A 15,130-nucleotide genomic window follows, 5' to 3' on the forward strand; every position below is an offset into this window, starting at 1 on the left:
TAGCCTATCCTCCAAGGAAACGAGGTAGGCTGTATGCTTGCAAAACCATGAGTGCAAAAGCCTATTGTCTTACCCGTTCGTCTGTACTGCCTGTTGCATGATGGGAATAAGTGATGAGACCAGGAATGGGCTGCTCACCGTGTGCCATGATAACAGCTGGACTGGTGTAGAATGGATGCTTCTAATGCACAACACATAACAACTATGAATACAGTGACAGGAAGACATGAAACTATACAAGCAAAATGACTAGAAAAGAAAAGGGTGAAAACAAATAAAACAATGAAATGCCAAAATTTTTCAAATGTAGTATGACAATATCAGCTTAGATTTCAAATATTGTAAGCTTTTTCTTAAGATTGAAATTGATGGTACTTTTTACTCTTAATTAACAGTAAAAGAGAAGATATAATGATTTTAAAATGTATGTATTTGACCAATAAGTTCCATAAAAACAAAATGAAATGAAACAAAACAAAAATCACATGCAATTAAAACATTTACTTGCCTTAAGTAAACATTTAATGGACCAGCTGAGCAGATCTGGAGACGAAATCATTTGGTCTTCAGTGAAAGAATTACCTATTGGTTGTCTAAAAGGACACCTTAAAAAAATCTCTATGATCCTTTCTAACCTATGTGTTGCCAAAATTTCTCTCAAGTTATCCTCATAGCCAAAATATCTGGGTGATAACCTAAAACTTTAGGAATTCCTTCATTAGGTTTTCAATCTTGTGTTCTCAATGAACGATCATTATTCCCAGCAATGATACGTTATTTTCTGAAGATTTTTAAGTATACTGGGTAGATTATACTAGGTATGAATAATAATATAAGTGATGTTCTATGAATAAAGTGACTAAATTTATGCAAGTACTGTATTGTACTCTATTTACTACCAAAATTGCCCAAAAAGAATCTGTAATACTTTGGTACTATTCTAATAATATTTATTACTTTATTGAATAAAAAATGTGAATATATTGTATCTATTTCCTCTTTATACCACTAGGGTGATTTGGGTCAAGTAAAATTTAAAGAAATGTTAACTGCTGAAAAACCCGTCTTAAAAAAATACTACTCTTTCTCAACTAATTTTTTGAATCATCTAGGTCTCTTACCTTCAGTCTGCAGCTCCTTTATGAATTTGTGAATATTTGATGTTTTAAATATATGAACGTTGTATATTTAATATGACCACAAAAATGACATTTCCAAAGAGTTCTTAAATGTCACATTTTACCTATTTGCCTATTACTTCAATAAGTAACAGCAGTATCTTTAATGTCTCATAACCGAGAACAAACTTCAATGCTTTCAAGGACTCTACATTATGGCGGGCACACAGCTATGAGTGTCATGAATATCCTGATTCTTTTCTAAGGATGCCCTGAAGAGGAACTGAACTAAAAAAAAAACTGGATGGAAAGAGGGATGAAATCAGTACATTTATCTGCAGTTCCTTTAGATCTTTGGGTTTCTGTCAGCAGGCTTACCTTGGCAGCAATGGCTGCTGCAGTTATATGTGATGAAGAACTATCTTCTGTTGAAGCAACACCACTGTCTTTCTTCTCTTCTTCCTCTTCCTCACATTGAACCCCTTTGTCTTCTGTCTGTTTATGTGGGCTAGTTGTGGGAGGAGGGGACAGAGGAGGTGGTGGGGAAGGTAAATCTTCAAGTTCATCATGCACTTCCTTTACTTTTACAATGGCATCACGTAAAAGGTCAATGGCATGAGGTAGAGCTGGCAGTATAAACTGAAAGCATTCCTGTATCAAGAGGAAGAAAAAAAATGAAGATAAAGCATGTTTATAGGCAGATAAAATGGTAACAGTCAACTTACTTGTGATTTGGGATCTATATTTCTCTCCATCTATCTTAAGAATGAATAATATTGAAAATATTATCTTTGCAATGTGAAATATGAAGTAATCATGGTATATAGTATTCCCTGTAAGCTGTAGAACTAGAGTACTATATAAGTATATAGTATATTTTTCTTAAAGTAAAATTTCTATACAACTTCAGGTTTTAATACATTATGGGAAAGGCGGGAAACAGTTTCAATTTCTAGTTAGAGCAGAACACTAGAATTAACAAACCAATTGAGGATTGACTTATTTTATTCAGAGAGCTAAAGTTCTGACTATTACCATAAAATATAGCTAGGCAACATTGTGTAATATAGTTGTATAATATGTGTATACAAACATTGTGTAAAATGTTTGTATAGAGCACTACATAAAAATTAACATAGTTTCCTACTCAAGCGTCCACTATAACCTATAAGGTATCACCAAAAGAGAATAGGTGAGAACTTTAAAATCAGAACATAGGGCCAGAGATGTTTGTGGAATGTGTTCAAGCACAGGTTTTTCTTTTTAACATTTCAAGTAACTTACCTTAAAATTTAAGATGTAAAGAAATATCTTAAAATTTACAGAGGGTTATGGGAATTCCTGTAAGGGTACCTGATCTTTTGACTTCTCTTTATATGGCTCAATCATTTTAGTAATAAAGATTATATAGCAAAGAATTTAATCTTGACCAACAAGAACTCTGGCCTTTACTTTCAGCTTTTGGGAGGTGAACTCTAGTTCCTGGTCTTGCCTAAAAGGAGTGTCTTTGTTTGCCTGAGATTTGGCCACTGGACAATCTAACACTGTGGATTAGTATGAGGACTTTGGGAAACAAGATATTAGTTTTGCCTCTGGAAGGAACTGGGGACTAAAGGCCTAAGTTTCCTCTCTGGGAAGGATTAGACTAAAGGTCAACCATATGGGTAATATGTGATCAAGTCCCAATAAGAACACTGGACATCAAAGGCAAAGGTGAGTGTGTCTAGTTAGTGATATTCTGTATTATCTCTTTTATGGCCAAGAAGAGGTAATGCTGTCCCTGGCTCCATGGGAGAGGATGATTAGAAGTTCCTCATTTAGTACCTCTCAGGATTTGCCCTATGTGCTTCTTCTCTTGGCTGGTTTCAGTCTGTATTCTTTCCCTGCAATACACCACAACAGTAAGTACAACAGTTTTCAGTGAGTTCTGAGGGTCCTTCTTGTTAATTGTTAAAAATGAGGGTGGTTTTAGAAACCCTCTAAATTTTAAGTTGGTGTCCAGAGTGAAGAAAGTCTTGTGGAGTGCTCCAACTTTATAGTTGGCTAACTTTTACAGTTGGCCCAAAATCCTTACAGTTGGTGTTAGAAGTGTGACTCACTAGAAAGATCCTGACTCATGTGATCATGAAACACCATTTGGGTAGAGAAAGGAAGACAGGGTGGGGATGGTTAATCTTTAGAGCCTGGATAAACACAGAGTCACCCACAGAATGCAACTGCAGCTGTGCTGTGATTAGTTATTGGTGATAGAAGTTAGCAATGGAATTTTGAAATGACAGATCAAACTTTTAAGGTATGTCAGTGGATGCATAAAGAAAAAAGGTAAATTTATAATCTCATAGTTATTGTTATTTGCACTAGCTAAAACAAAAGGAAGAATGTTGGGGTGAATCCTGATGTTGTGCCAAGCTTAGATTTTGGCTGATCTAACATATAGCTGCTGGTCCCTGAGCTGCTTCCAAAAAAAATGTTATGCAGAAATGATTAATAGTGAATAAAGTTAGACTTATTCCTAAGAGAATGGAATAAAGAAATGAGAGATTCAAGAGACCTGTCCTATAAAGGTAGAAATATTTAAATAATAATTAAGAAATGAATGAATAAAGTGGGCATTGCTGGGGGCAAAAGAAAGGTGTTAAGTAGCATTATGGGTTGAGCAGACAGATGGGAGCACTAGTCTCCCAACCTTGAAGGGTCCTAAACAATCTCTATTTACCCTAGTTTGAAGGAATTTTAAAAGCTGGAAGGCAAAGATAACTAAAAGAAACCTCATCTTGAATCACCTTAAGTGATGGTCCCATAATCTAATCAAGATAAGGCCTGACAAAAGAGTGTAAAACCCTTGGTACAAACCCTGCCTAGAAATCCAAGGCCATATGCACATGAATAGATAAAATGACCAGGGAATGGAGAAGATACTTTTCTGGGATTTCTCAACATGGGATCTATCATGTAAATACCTGTTGAAGTTCTAATGGGAGGTACAGTTAGATTGAAAGGGTACAGGGATGCAACAGTTGATGTTATTATAGTGAAAACTGGGATGAAAATTAGAATGTCTGGACAGTGAACTTCATATGAAGTGATCAGTCTCCTTTACCTGATTGTATTATGGGGATGGATATTGTGTTTGACTAGACAATTCTTCCTTTACCTCGTACTGTAAAATAGAAAGCATATAAACCCACTCTTCCACTAGTATACAGAATATATGTTAAGTGGGAATAAATAATATTGCCTGAGTCTACACAGATCATTAATTTGGTGTACAACAGACCTGTGTGGAGTGCAAACTGGGTTCACGGAAGAAATCTGTGAGTGCCACCTAGCAACAACTGCTGGGACTTTGGGCCAGAAAATTTCCATTTGAGAGAAAATTACTAGCTTGCTATTGGACTTTAATTGAGACTACCCTTATGACTGAAGAACATAAAATAATCTTGAAAACTGAAATATCCATAATGTCTTGGGAATATCAGAGAAATGCTCTAATGGGGAAGGCAATGCCCAAGAGAATTCCATAATAAAATGGAAATGGTGCATATAGGATCATGCTACCAGGAGAATACAAGGAGGTACTCACGAGCAGGTAGCCTCTTTTCACCTAGGGCCGACTTCGGAACCACCTGAGGAGCTGCTGGATCCTATGGCCACTTGGGCCACTTGGGCGGTGCCCTATAAACAGCTTTCTATTGATCAACAAAGAGCTGCTTGGTTTATGGATGGCAATTCCAAGATGAAGGGACAGCATCCTGTTTGGAAGGCCGCCACTCTGATTGAAGAAGGTAAAAACAAATCAGCTCGATAGGCTGAACTGCATGATGTTTGCCCCTATGTTTGGGTTTTTACCAACTCATAGGAAGTGTTCAGTGGCCTGGTCATATGGTCAGGCAGAAGGGCAATGGAAAATTGGTCTACCAAATGGATGCTTGTATGGGGCATAGCCTATGGAAGTCACTCTGGGAATGTAAGGGGTATGTTTAAGTAGGATACATCAATGCCCATCAGAAGAACCCCCTTTCGGAAATGGAAGGTAATTGGAACTGGTGAGCAGATATCCCGTATGCATGCTTGACATGGCACCTGGGCCCATGAGATGAGTGGGCAATGGGGGGCTGCAACAATGCAGATATGGGCTAAATTGATATATTCTTCTTACACCCACTGAGGCACTAAATGCCAATAAGAACTATTCTATCTGCTAACAAAAAAGGCAGACAGCAGAAGGTTATGCAGCATATTCCATAGGGGAAAGTCCTGCACATAGCTAGCAAGTTGGACTGATGCTGCCAGTCCCTTGAGGCTACAAATGAATCCTAACAGGAATAGACATTTACTTTGGACTGGGCTTTGCTTACTCAATGGTAGATGCAAATACTCAATATACTATAAAAGGACTAGAACAGAAAATATCGTACCAATGACTGCAGAGTCACATTCCTTTAGACCAAAGTACACACTTTCATATTCAGAGCAACGATTTGATAGAAAATTGGAATGGACTATGGAAATGTTTGTTGTCTAAAAACAGAGGAGCATGGCTTATATGCTTTCATTAGTGACCATTAGCGTGTGGTCACATTCAACAAGAAGGAGGCTGAGGGAGGGTCCTCTCTAAATATAGTCCTCTACCTTTCTAGGAAAGAGGGGGCTGGGACATGATGCTGGTATGACTATACTTTTTCTTTTATCATATCACACCAACTTTCTTTTTTTTCTATCTGACGCTATAGTACCAAGGATCAGGGCTGCAACTATGCATCCCAGAGCAGGATGATTCTTTAGCAGAAACTACTAACTATACCTTTAAACTTTACATCAGAGTTCCTAGGGCCTGATGGCATAGATTATGCCTGACTCCATCTGGCCAAATTGGGATTGACAGTGAATGCAGTTTTATCACCTGGTGTTTGAGACTGCTCACTAGCAACCCTATCTTGTATGAATGGAAAAGGACTAAGCAGGTGGCACTTGTTAAACAAGTATTACTGGTGGCAATCCAGACCAGCACAGTGGCCAAATCAACTGTCTCATTAAAAGATTTTCAAAGGAAAAGTCTGAGTATAAATGGAAAGAAGAAGGAATGGTTACTGGAGGTAAAGGAATGAATAAATGGGTTATGTAACGAGGGAGATCAACTATATTGGTGTCTCATAATCTTTAGAACAAGAGAGGATATTGTTTCTTAGCTCAGTTGTAACAGATGCCAGAAAAGTTAAAGTCATATGTTGGTGAGACTATTCCTACTTTGGGAACCTGACAAGCCCATAAACCTGAATAGCATACCTCTGGGAGACATTTTGATCACATAATATAATGACAGAGTAGGCTAACTGTTAATGTCTATGTAGGACTCTAATAGTGTGCCAATTACCTTTTCACTCATATTTCAGGTTATATCCACAATTCTACTGTGAAATGTTACAATACTGTCATTGCTAGTAAGATTATAATACTGATATTGATGATCATATATATTGGGAAATTGAGTTAAATCCTCCTCAAAATATAATACCAATGGAAAATGGCCTAAACAAGACAGCTAATGTCTGTGGTAAATAGTTCTGTGGAATTGCACCATAGGATAAAATAGTAGATTAAGGTAAAAAATTAGTATATTAGTATAAAAATATGAAATATGTATAATGGTTTTAAAGGATAAATTACCTATTTCTCAAATTTATCACTATCCCACACTGAATCCTCTAAATCTTAGATATATTCACACTGATACTGGTGTTATATCTGTAATAGAAATGCTGTGGTAAAGATAGATGCCCAGCCAGACAAATACAATCATTTTTCTATAAGAGATCTTTGGCCAAAGCCAGGAGATAACTTATGTAATGAAAAATTAACCTTAATTTTGAGAGAGTTTGGCCTTTGCTTTCATTTACTGGGATGTGATAGGAATGTCTTTGTTGCCTGGCAACTTGGGCTACCAGACAGTGTAACAATGTGATTTATGATGAGGGCATTGGGCATTTTGGTGTCTGTTTTGCTTCTGGAAAGTGTTGGGGACTAGGAAAGAGCCTAACCTTTGGACAGGGTTAGAGACTAAAGGCCAGCCTTATGGGCAGCATGTGATGAGCCTCAGCAAAAACTCTGAACACCGAAGGATTGGAGCTTCCCTGATTGGCAATACTCCCTGAACTGTTATACAATGATGCCAAGAGAGTAATGCATTCACCTCTCTTCCAATCTTGGTTAACTTTAATCTGTATCCATTCTGTGTCATAAAGCATAACTGTCAGCTTAATATCCTTTGATGAGTTCCGTGAGTCTTTCTGATGAATTACTGAAACTGAGGGTGGTTTTTGGGAATGCACTAAATTGCAACTGGTGTCAGACACTAGTGAGGGCAGTCTCATGGAGTCCTCTAACATTTTGGTTGACTAACTCTCATAGTTGGTAAAACTTCACACCAAATCATATAAATCTCAAGGTTGCTTACCTGAGATCCTTTCTTGCTACCTGGCAGGTTAATTATGAGAGTTTTCCCTCTGATTCCACATACAGGCCTGAAAGGAAAGAGAATGCAATTGCAATGAATGGTTGGTTTAAATACATTCAGCAACAAAGATCAATCCCTGTACTTACATGCGAACAACTGTTTTAGAATAAAATTGATACAACTAGGGGAAGGGGGCAGAGGGTTGGGTTAGCCTGGTGGCAGGTATTAAGGAGGGCAGGTATAGCATGGAGCACTGGCTGTGGTGCATAAACAATGAATCTTGGGACAGTGAAAAAATAAAATTAAATTAAAAAAATTGTTACAACTAGAGATTCACCAATTGCTATACAAATTGGGCATTCTGGCTGAGGTTTTTACAATAATGGTTGGTGTGGTAGATTGGAAAAATGTACTGAACATGAAATAAGAATAAATTAGCCAATTTAAAGAAATAATGGCCAAAACATCTTCTTTCTCAAATTTAGCTTCTTCATATTTCATATAGTTCTAAGATTTCAATGAGATAAATGTATTAAAAATGTCTAGCATAGTCACATTTATGTTCAAAAGTCTAACACAAAAAGCAATCAAGAGTTGGGTGAGACTTACATTTGAGCTCTTGCTTCTCAGAAAAGGATGTAAATTTAAAAGTAAAATAAAGTTTCTCACAAATGAATGGCGGTAAGAAGAGTTTGGAGAGCTTAGCTGCTGAAAGAGCCATTGAAGAACATGGACAAGTAAAAGAAGAAAGGTCTTTCAGGGATCACTGAAAATTTCCAAGCTACTTTTAAACCAAGTGGTTAAATAAGAAACATAAACAGTAGAAAAGCACTGGATGAACAGGAGTCAAGAGCTGAAGGCGTAGATTTTGTATAAGAGTTGGAATCATACTCTACCAATAATTGGCTATGTTTCTTTTACCTGGTAACATCTCATTTTCATCATCTGAAAACAAAGAGATTAGTCTATTTCCAAAATTTTTGACTAAGATTTTAAAAGTTGTGTAAGAACCTTTTCCCAAAACTTTTTCCTAGGAATGATTTTATTCTTTAAATATTTTAACTTTCTGAAATAACATAAAATTGTCATATTTTATTGTTTTTTTCTTGTGTTCTATTCACAAAGAGTCAATAGCTACTTATTTTAAAATTTCCATATTCTTTTTAATAGAGAAACAATTGAAAAATAATATTGTATTAGTTTTAGTGTACAAAAATGATGTAATATGTGAATATATTGTGAAAGGGTTACCATAATAAGTCTAGTTAACATTCATCACTACACAGTGACTAATTTTTTTTCTTGTGAGAACTCCTGCAATCTACTTTCTTAGAAACTTTCAAATATACAATACAGCAGTATAATACATAACCCACTTATTCATTCCTTTACCTCCTTACTGTTAATTATTGTCACCATGCTGACATTATATCCCTAAGATTTATTTAACTCATAAGTGGAAGTTTGTGTTTTTGACCACCTTCTCCCTCTGGCAGCCACTAATCTATTTTCTGTATTTATGAGTTTGGTTATTTTTAGATTCCACACAGATGTGAGATAATAAAGTATTTGACCCTCTCTGTCTGCTTTATTTCATTTAACATAATATACTCAGGTCCCATATATGTTTGGTGCAAGCGGCAGGATTTCCTTCATTTTTATGGTTCAGTAATATTCCATTGCACATACATACCATAGTTTCTTTATCCATTCATCTGTCAGGAGACATAGGTTGTTCCATGTGTTGGTTATTGTAAATAATGCCACAATGAACACAGGGGTACTCATATATTTTCAAGACAGTGATTTCATTTCCTCTGGATAGACGCACAGATGGAAATGCTGGATCATATGGTAGTTCTATTTTTAATTTTTTGAGCAACTCCCATACTCTTTTCCATGATGACTTAACCGATTTACATTCCCTAACAGTACACAAGGGTTCCCTTTTCTATGTATCTTCTTGTTATCTCATCTTTTTGATAATAGTCATTCTAACAGATGTAAAGTGGTACCCCATTGCAGTTTTGATTTCCATTTACCTGATGACTAGTGATATTTAGCATTTTTTCACATACCTGTTGGCCATTTTGATGCCTTACTTGGAAAAATGTCTATTCAGATATTTTGTCTATTTTTTTTCCAATTTATTTATTTTCAGAAAAACAGTATTCATTATTTTTTGAACACACCCAGTGCTCCATGCAAGCTGTGCCCTCTATAATACCCACCACCTGGTACCCCCAACCTCCCACCCCCCCCGCCACCTCAAACCCCTCAGATTGTTTTTCAGAGTCCATAGTCTCTCATGGTTCATCGGATTTTTTTTCTACTGAGTGGTAGGGGTTCTTCATACATTTTGGATATAAACTTATCAGATATATAATTTGTGAGTATTTTCTTCCATTTCATAGGTTGCCTTTTCATTTTGTTGATGGCTTCCTTTGTTGCACAGGTTTTCAGATTGACATAGTCCCATTTATCTTTGCTTTTGGAACCAAATGCATTAAAGCGCTACCAGTACTGATGTCTACAAGCTTATCCACTATGTTTTATTCTAAACACTTTATGGGTCCAGGTCTTACATTATGTTATAATGTAAGATAATTATATTACAACTCAATCTATATTGAGTTGATTTTTATGTATGGTTTAAGGTAGTGGTCCTATTTCATACTTTTTCATGTAACTGTCCAGTTTCCCCAGCATTTATTGAAGACACTATCCTTTCCCCATTGTATCTTCTTGGTTCCTTTGTCATGAATTAATAGACCATGCATATACATATGCATGGGTTTACTTATGGGTACTCTATTTTGTTCCACTGATCTGTGTGTCTGTTTATATGCCAATACCATATTGCTTTATTATACCCTTTAATATAGTTTGATCAGGAAGTGTGATGCCTCCAGCTTTGTTCATCTTTCTCAAAATGCTTTGAATATGTGGGGTCTTCTGTGTTTCTATTAGGAATGATTGATCTATTTCCATAAAAAAATGCCACTGGAATTTTGATAGGAATTGCACTGAATATGCAGATTGCTTTGGGAAATATGGACACTTTAATAATATTAATTATTTCAATCCATGACCATGAAATATCTTCCTATTTATTTGTGTCTTTAATTTTTTTCATCAATGTCTTGCAGTTTTCAGTGGATAGGATTTTCTCTTCCTTGGTTAATTTTATTCTTTGGTATTTTTTGATGCAATTATAAATGTGATTATTTTCCTAATTTCTCTGATAGTTCATAATTGGTGTATAGAAATGCAACTGATTTTTAAATACTGATTTGTATCCTATAACTTTACTAATTTCTTAGTTCTAACATTTTTTTGATGAAGTCTTTAGGATTTATTATATATAATAGCATGTTATCTGCAAATAGGCAGTTTTATTTCTTTTCTGATTTGGGTGACTTTTATTTATTTATTTTTTCTTACTTAATTGCTCTGGTTAGGACCTCTAGTACTATCTTGAATAAAAGTGGTGAGAGTAGGCTTCCTTGTTTTGTTCCTGATCTTAGACAGATGGCTTTCAGTTTTTCATCATTGAGTATGATGTTAGCCTTGGGCTTGTGATATATTATTATACTTAGGTATATTCCTTCTATATCCTTGTTGTTGAGAATTTTCATAATGAATGGATGTTAAATTTTGTCAAATGCTTTTTCTGCATCTGTTGAGAGGATTATATAATAATTTTTATCCTTTATTTTGTTAATGTTTATCACATCAATTGATCTGTGAATTTTTAAAAAAGATTATTTATTTATTTATTTGACAGAGAGAGAGATCACAAGTAGGCAGAGAGGCAGGCAGGGAGAGAGGGGGAAGCAGGCCCCCTGCTGAGCACAGAGCCTGATGTGGGGCTCTATTCCAGGACCCCGAGACCATGACCTGAGCCAAAGGCAGAGGCTTTAACCCACTGAGCCACGCAGGCACCCTGATCTGTAGTTGTTAAACCATCATTGCACCCTGGAAAAAAATCCCACTTCATCATGGTCCTTTTAATGTACTCTTGTACTCGGTTTGCTAATATTTTGTTGATGGTTCTTCCATCAGTATTAGGGATACTGACCTGTATTTTTCTTTTCTTCTCTGGTTTTGGTATCAGGGTAATGTTGCTCTTATAAAATGAGTTTGGAAGTGTTCCCTCCTCTTCTATTTTTTGAAAGAGTCTGAGAAGGATTGGCATTAATTCTTCTTTAATTGTTTCATAAAATTCAATAGTGAAGTCATATGGTCATTGACTTGCTGAGAGGTTACAAATTATTGATTCAGTTTCCCTACTAGTAATTGGTTTGCTCAGATTTTCTATTTCAAGATAAAGTCATGGTAGGTTGTATGTTTCTAGAAATTTATCCATGTCTGGTAGGTTGTCCAATTTGTTGGCACACAACTCATCACAATAGTCTCTTAGGACTTTTGTATTTCTGTAGCATCAGTTCTGTTTCCTCTTGTACAAATGATTTTATTTAGCTGAGTGCTCTTTTCATTTTTTTTGGTGAATCTATTTTTTTAAATCTTCTCAAAGTATCAGTTCTTAATATCTTTGTTTTTATTCTGTTGTATTTTTAATCTCTTTTTCCTTTATTTTTGCTCTGTTCTTTATCTTCTTCCTTCTAATAACTATGGGTTTAATTTGTTCATTTTAGTTCCTTGAGGTATAAAGTTTAGCTACGGCCTAAAGTTGTAGGCATTTATTGCTATGAACATCCCTCTTAGATTGCTTTTGCTTCATCTCATAAGTTTTAGTATGCTATATTTCCATTTTCATTTCTCCCATGATATTTCTTGATTATGCTTTTGATTTCTTCTTTTACCCAATGGTTTTTCAGCAGCATGTTGTTGACTTTCCATATATTCATGATTTTTCCAGTTTTCTTCTTGTAATTGATTTCTAGTTTCATAACGTTATGGATAGAAAAGATGCTTGATAGGATTTCAATCTAGTTAAATTTATTAAAATTTGTGCTGTGGGCTAATATATGATCTATCATGATAGGTCAAGATATTTTTCATGGAGAATGCACTAAGTGTGTTTGAGAAGAATGTGTATTCTGCAGCTTTTGAAAGGAAGGTTCTATAAGTGTCTTCTAAGTCCATTTGGTGTAAAGCATCATTTAAGTTCAATGTTTCCTTACTGATGTTCTGTTTGGATGACCTATTCATTGATGAAAGTGGGGTACTGAAGTCTCCCATTATTATTTTATTTCTATTCCTCCCTTCAGATATGTTAATATTTGCTTTATATATTTATCTGCTCCTATGTTTAGTGCATAAGTATTAACAAATGTTATATCCTCTTGTTGGATTAACCCCTTTATTATGATACAATGATCTTCTTTTGTCTCTTATTACAACCCTCTTATTGAAATCTATTTTGTCTGATATAAGCGTAGGTAACCCAACTTTCATTTTATATTGGAAAATATTTTTTCCATTCCTTCATTTTCAATCTGTGTCCTTATATCTGAAGTGTGGGGTCTTGTTTTTATTACTCCATTCAGCCACCCTGTTTTGATTGGGAGAATTTAGTCCATTTATATTTAAATTTAAATTTAAATTATTTATTATTATATTATATTATTATATTTAAAGAAATTATTAAGAAGAGTACAAAATTACTATAATTTTGTAAATTTTTTTTCTGGCTGTTTTATAATACCTTTGATTTTTCTCTTGCTCCCTTCCTTTGTGATTTGATGGCTTTCTGTAGTGGTGTGTATGCATTCCTTTCTCTTTATCTTTTGTGTGCCTTCTATAGGTTTTTGCTTTGGGGTTACCACAAGACTTACATAAAACATATCTATAACAGCTGATTTTAAGTTGACAACAACTTAAGTTTGAACACATTCTAAACTTCTATATTTTTACCCCTTTCACCATCTTGTGTTTTTGGTGCTACAATTTATATCTCTTTAAGTTGCTTATCAATTAACAAGTTACTACACTTAGTTATTTTTAATACTTTTGTCTTTTAACCTGCACATTAGATATAAAAGGGATCAACCCATGATTACAACATTAGACTCTCTAATTTCAATCATATATTTACTTTCACAAGTGATATTCACACTTTCATTTGTTTTCCTGTTATTAATTATCACCCTTTTGTTCCAGCTGAAAGAAGTCCCTTTCATATTTCTTATAAGGCCAGTCTAGTAGTGCTGAACTCTTTAGCTTTTGCTTGTATAGAAAACTCTTTCTCCCTCCAATTCTAAAGAACAACTTTCTTGGATAAAGGAGTCTTGTTTGGCAGAGTTTTTTAATTTTGTTTTGTTTTTCTTTTAGCACTTGGATATTTTGTGTCTTCCCTTTCAGGCCTGCAAACTTTCTGCTGAAAAATCTACTTATATCTTATAAGGTTCCCTGTATATAAAAAGTTTTTTTTTCACTTGTTATTTTTAACTTTTGACAATTTAATTATAATGTGCCTTTGAGTAGGTCTCTAAATTCATTTAATTTGGAACTCTTGGGTCTGGAGGTCTATTTCCTTCCTCTGGTTAGGGACATTTTCAGCCATTATTCTTCAAATAAGTTTTCTGCTGCTTCTTCCCCATTTTCTCCTTTTGGGATTCTTACATTATGAATACTAGTCTGTTTGATACTGTCCCATAAGTCTCAAACTATCTTCAGCTTTTATTTCTCTCCTGACTAAATAAATTCCAATTGTCGGGCGCCTGGGTGGCTCAGTGGGTTAAGCCACTGCCTTCAGCTCAGGTCATGATCTCAGGGTCCTGGGATCGAGGCCCGCATCGGGCTCTCTGCTCAGCAGGGAGCCTGCTTCCTCCTCTCTCTCTGCCTGCCTCTCTGCCTGCTTGTGATCTCTCTCTGTCAAATAAATAAATAAAATCTTAAAAAAAAAATAAATTCCAATTGTCCTGTCTTCTAGTGTGCTGGTTTTTTCTTCTGCTTCATCTAGTATTGTTAAATCCCATTACTGATTGCTTTGGTTCAGTTATGTATTCTTCAGCTATGCGATTTCTGTGTGGTAGTTTCTTATGTTCTTTGTTGTTTCTTATATTCTTACTTTGTTTGGACATTGTTCTCCTGACCTTGCTGATCATCTTTATAACCATGATTTTGATCTATTTCAGGTAAATCAGTTTATTCTCCCTAGTTAAGAGTCCTTATGGTTTGTCTCCATCTCATTAATTTCTGTTGGACATCAATATATTTATAACTTTTCAAGTTATAAATGGAACTTGGAATTTAATTTTCAAGAATGTAACTCTATTTCCCAAGAATGTTTCTAAGAATGTTCCAAGTGTTAATACCCTCCACCACAAGAGTATTGGCAAATACAAATTCAGTTAATTTTATTCTAACTTTTTTGAAAACAAGCCCAACCTATTATGTCTCTAAAAACACTTCATCTGCTCTATGGTCACACCCTAAATAGTAGTGCTAATAAAAGTATGCATATAAACTTCAATCAGTATTGTATGTGTATACATAATAGTTATATCTAGATTATTATTTTTATGTGTGTGTTATGTGTGTATGTGATATAATTAAAAGCTTTATTATACACATAAGAAATAATAACTGT

At 35.1% G+C, this 15,130-nt stretch overlaps 1 protein-coding gene across 12 annotated transcripts in view; it reads right to left on the reverse strand.

Annotated features, from left to right (window-relative positions):
• The window catches only part of GPHN (gephyrin), a 641,743-nt gene that overhangs the window by 233,059 nt on the left and 393,554 nt on the right, over positions 1 to 15,130 (reverse strand). For 8 of the 12 annotated variants that reach the window (XM_044231062.1, XM_044231066.1, XM_044231068.1 and 5 more), the window contains 2 exons: positions 7,573 to 7,639; positions 1,497 to 1,769 (listed from right to left, as the gene is read on the reverse strand). In XM_044231062.1, the coding sequence (XP_044086997.1) occupies positions 1,497 to 1,769; positions 7,573 to 7,639 (340 nt within the window). Of the gene's footprint in view, positions 1 to 73; positions 182 to 1,496; positions 1,770 to 7,572; positions 7,640 to 15,130 lie in introns of all 12 variants that reach the window. The other 4 variants (XM_044231058.1, XM_044231059.1, XM_044231060.1 and 1 more) reach the window with 1 other exon arrangement.

This window comes from Neovison vison, chromosome 13 (assembly GCF_020171115.1).
Source record: "Neovison vison isolate M4711 chromosome 13, ASM_NN_V1, whole genome shotgun sequence".
In the NCBI taxonomy this organism is placed as follows: Eukaryota; Metazoa; Chordata; class Mammalia; order Carnivora; family Mustelidae; genus Neogale; species Neogale vison.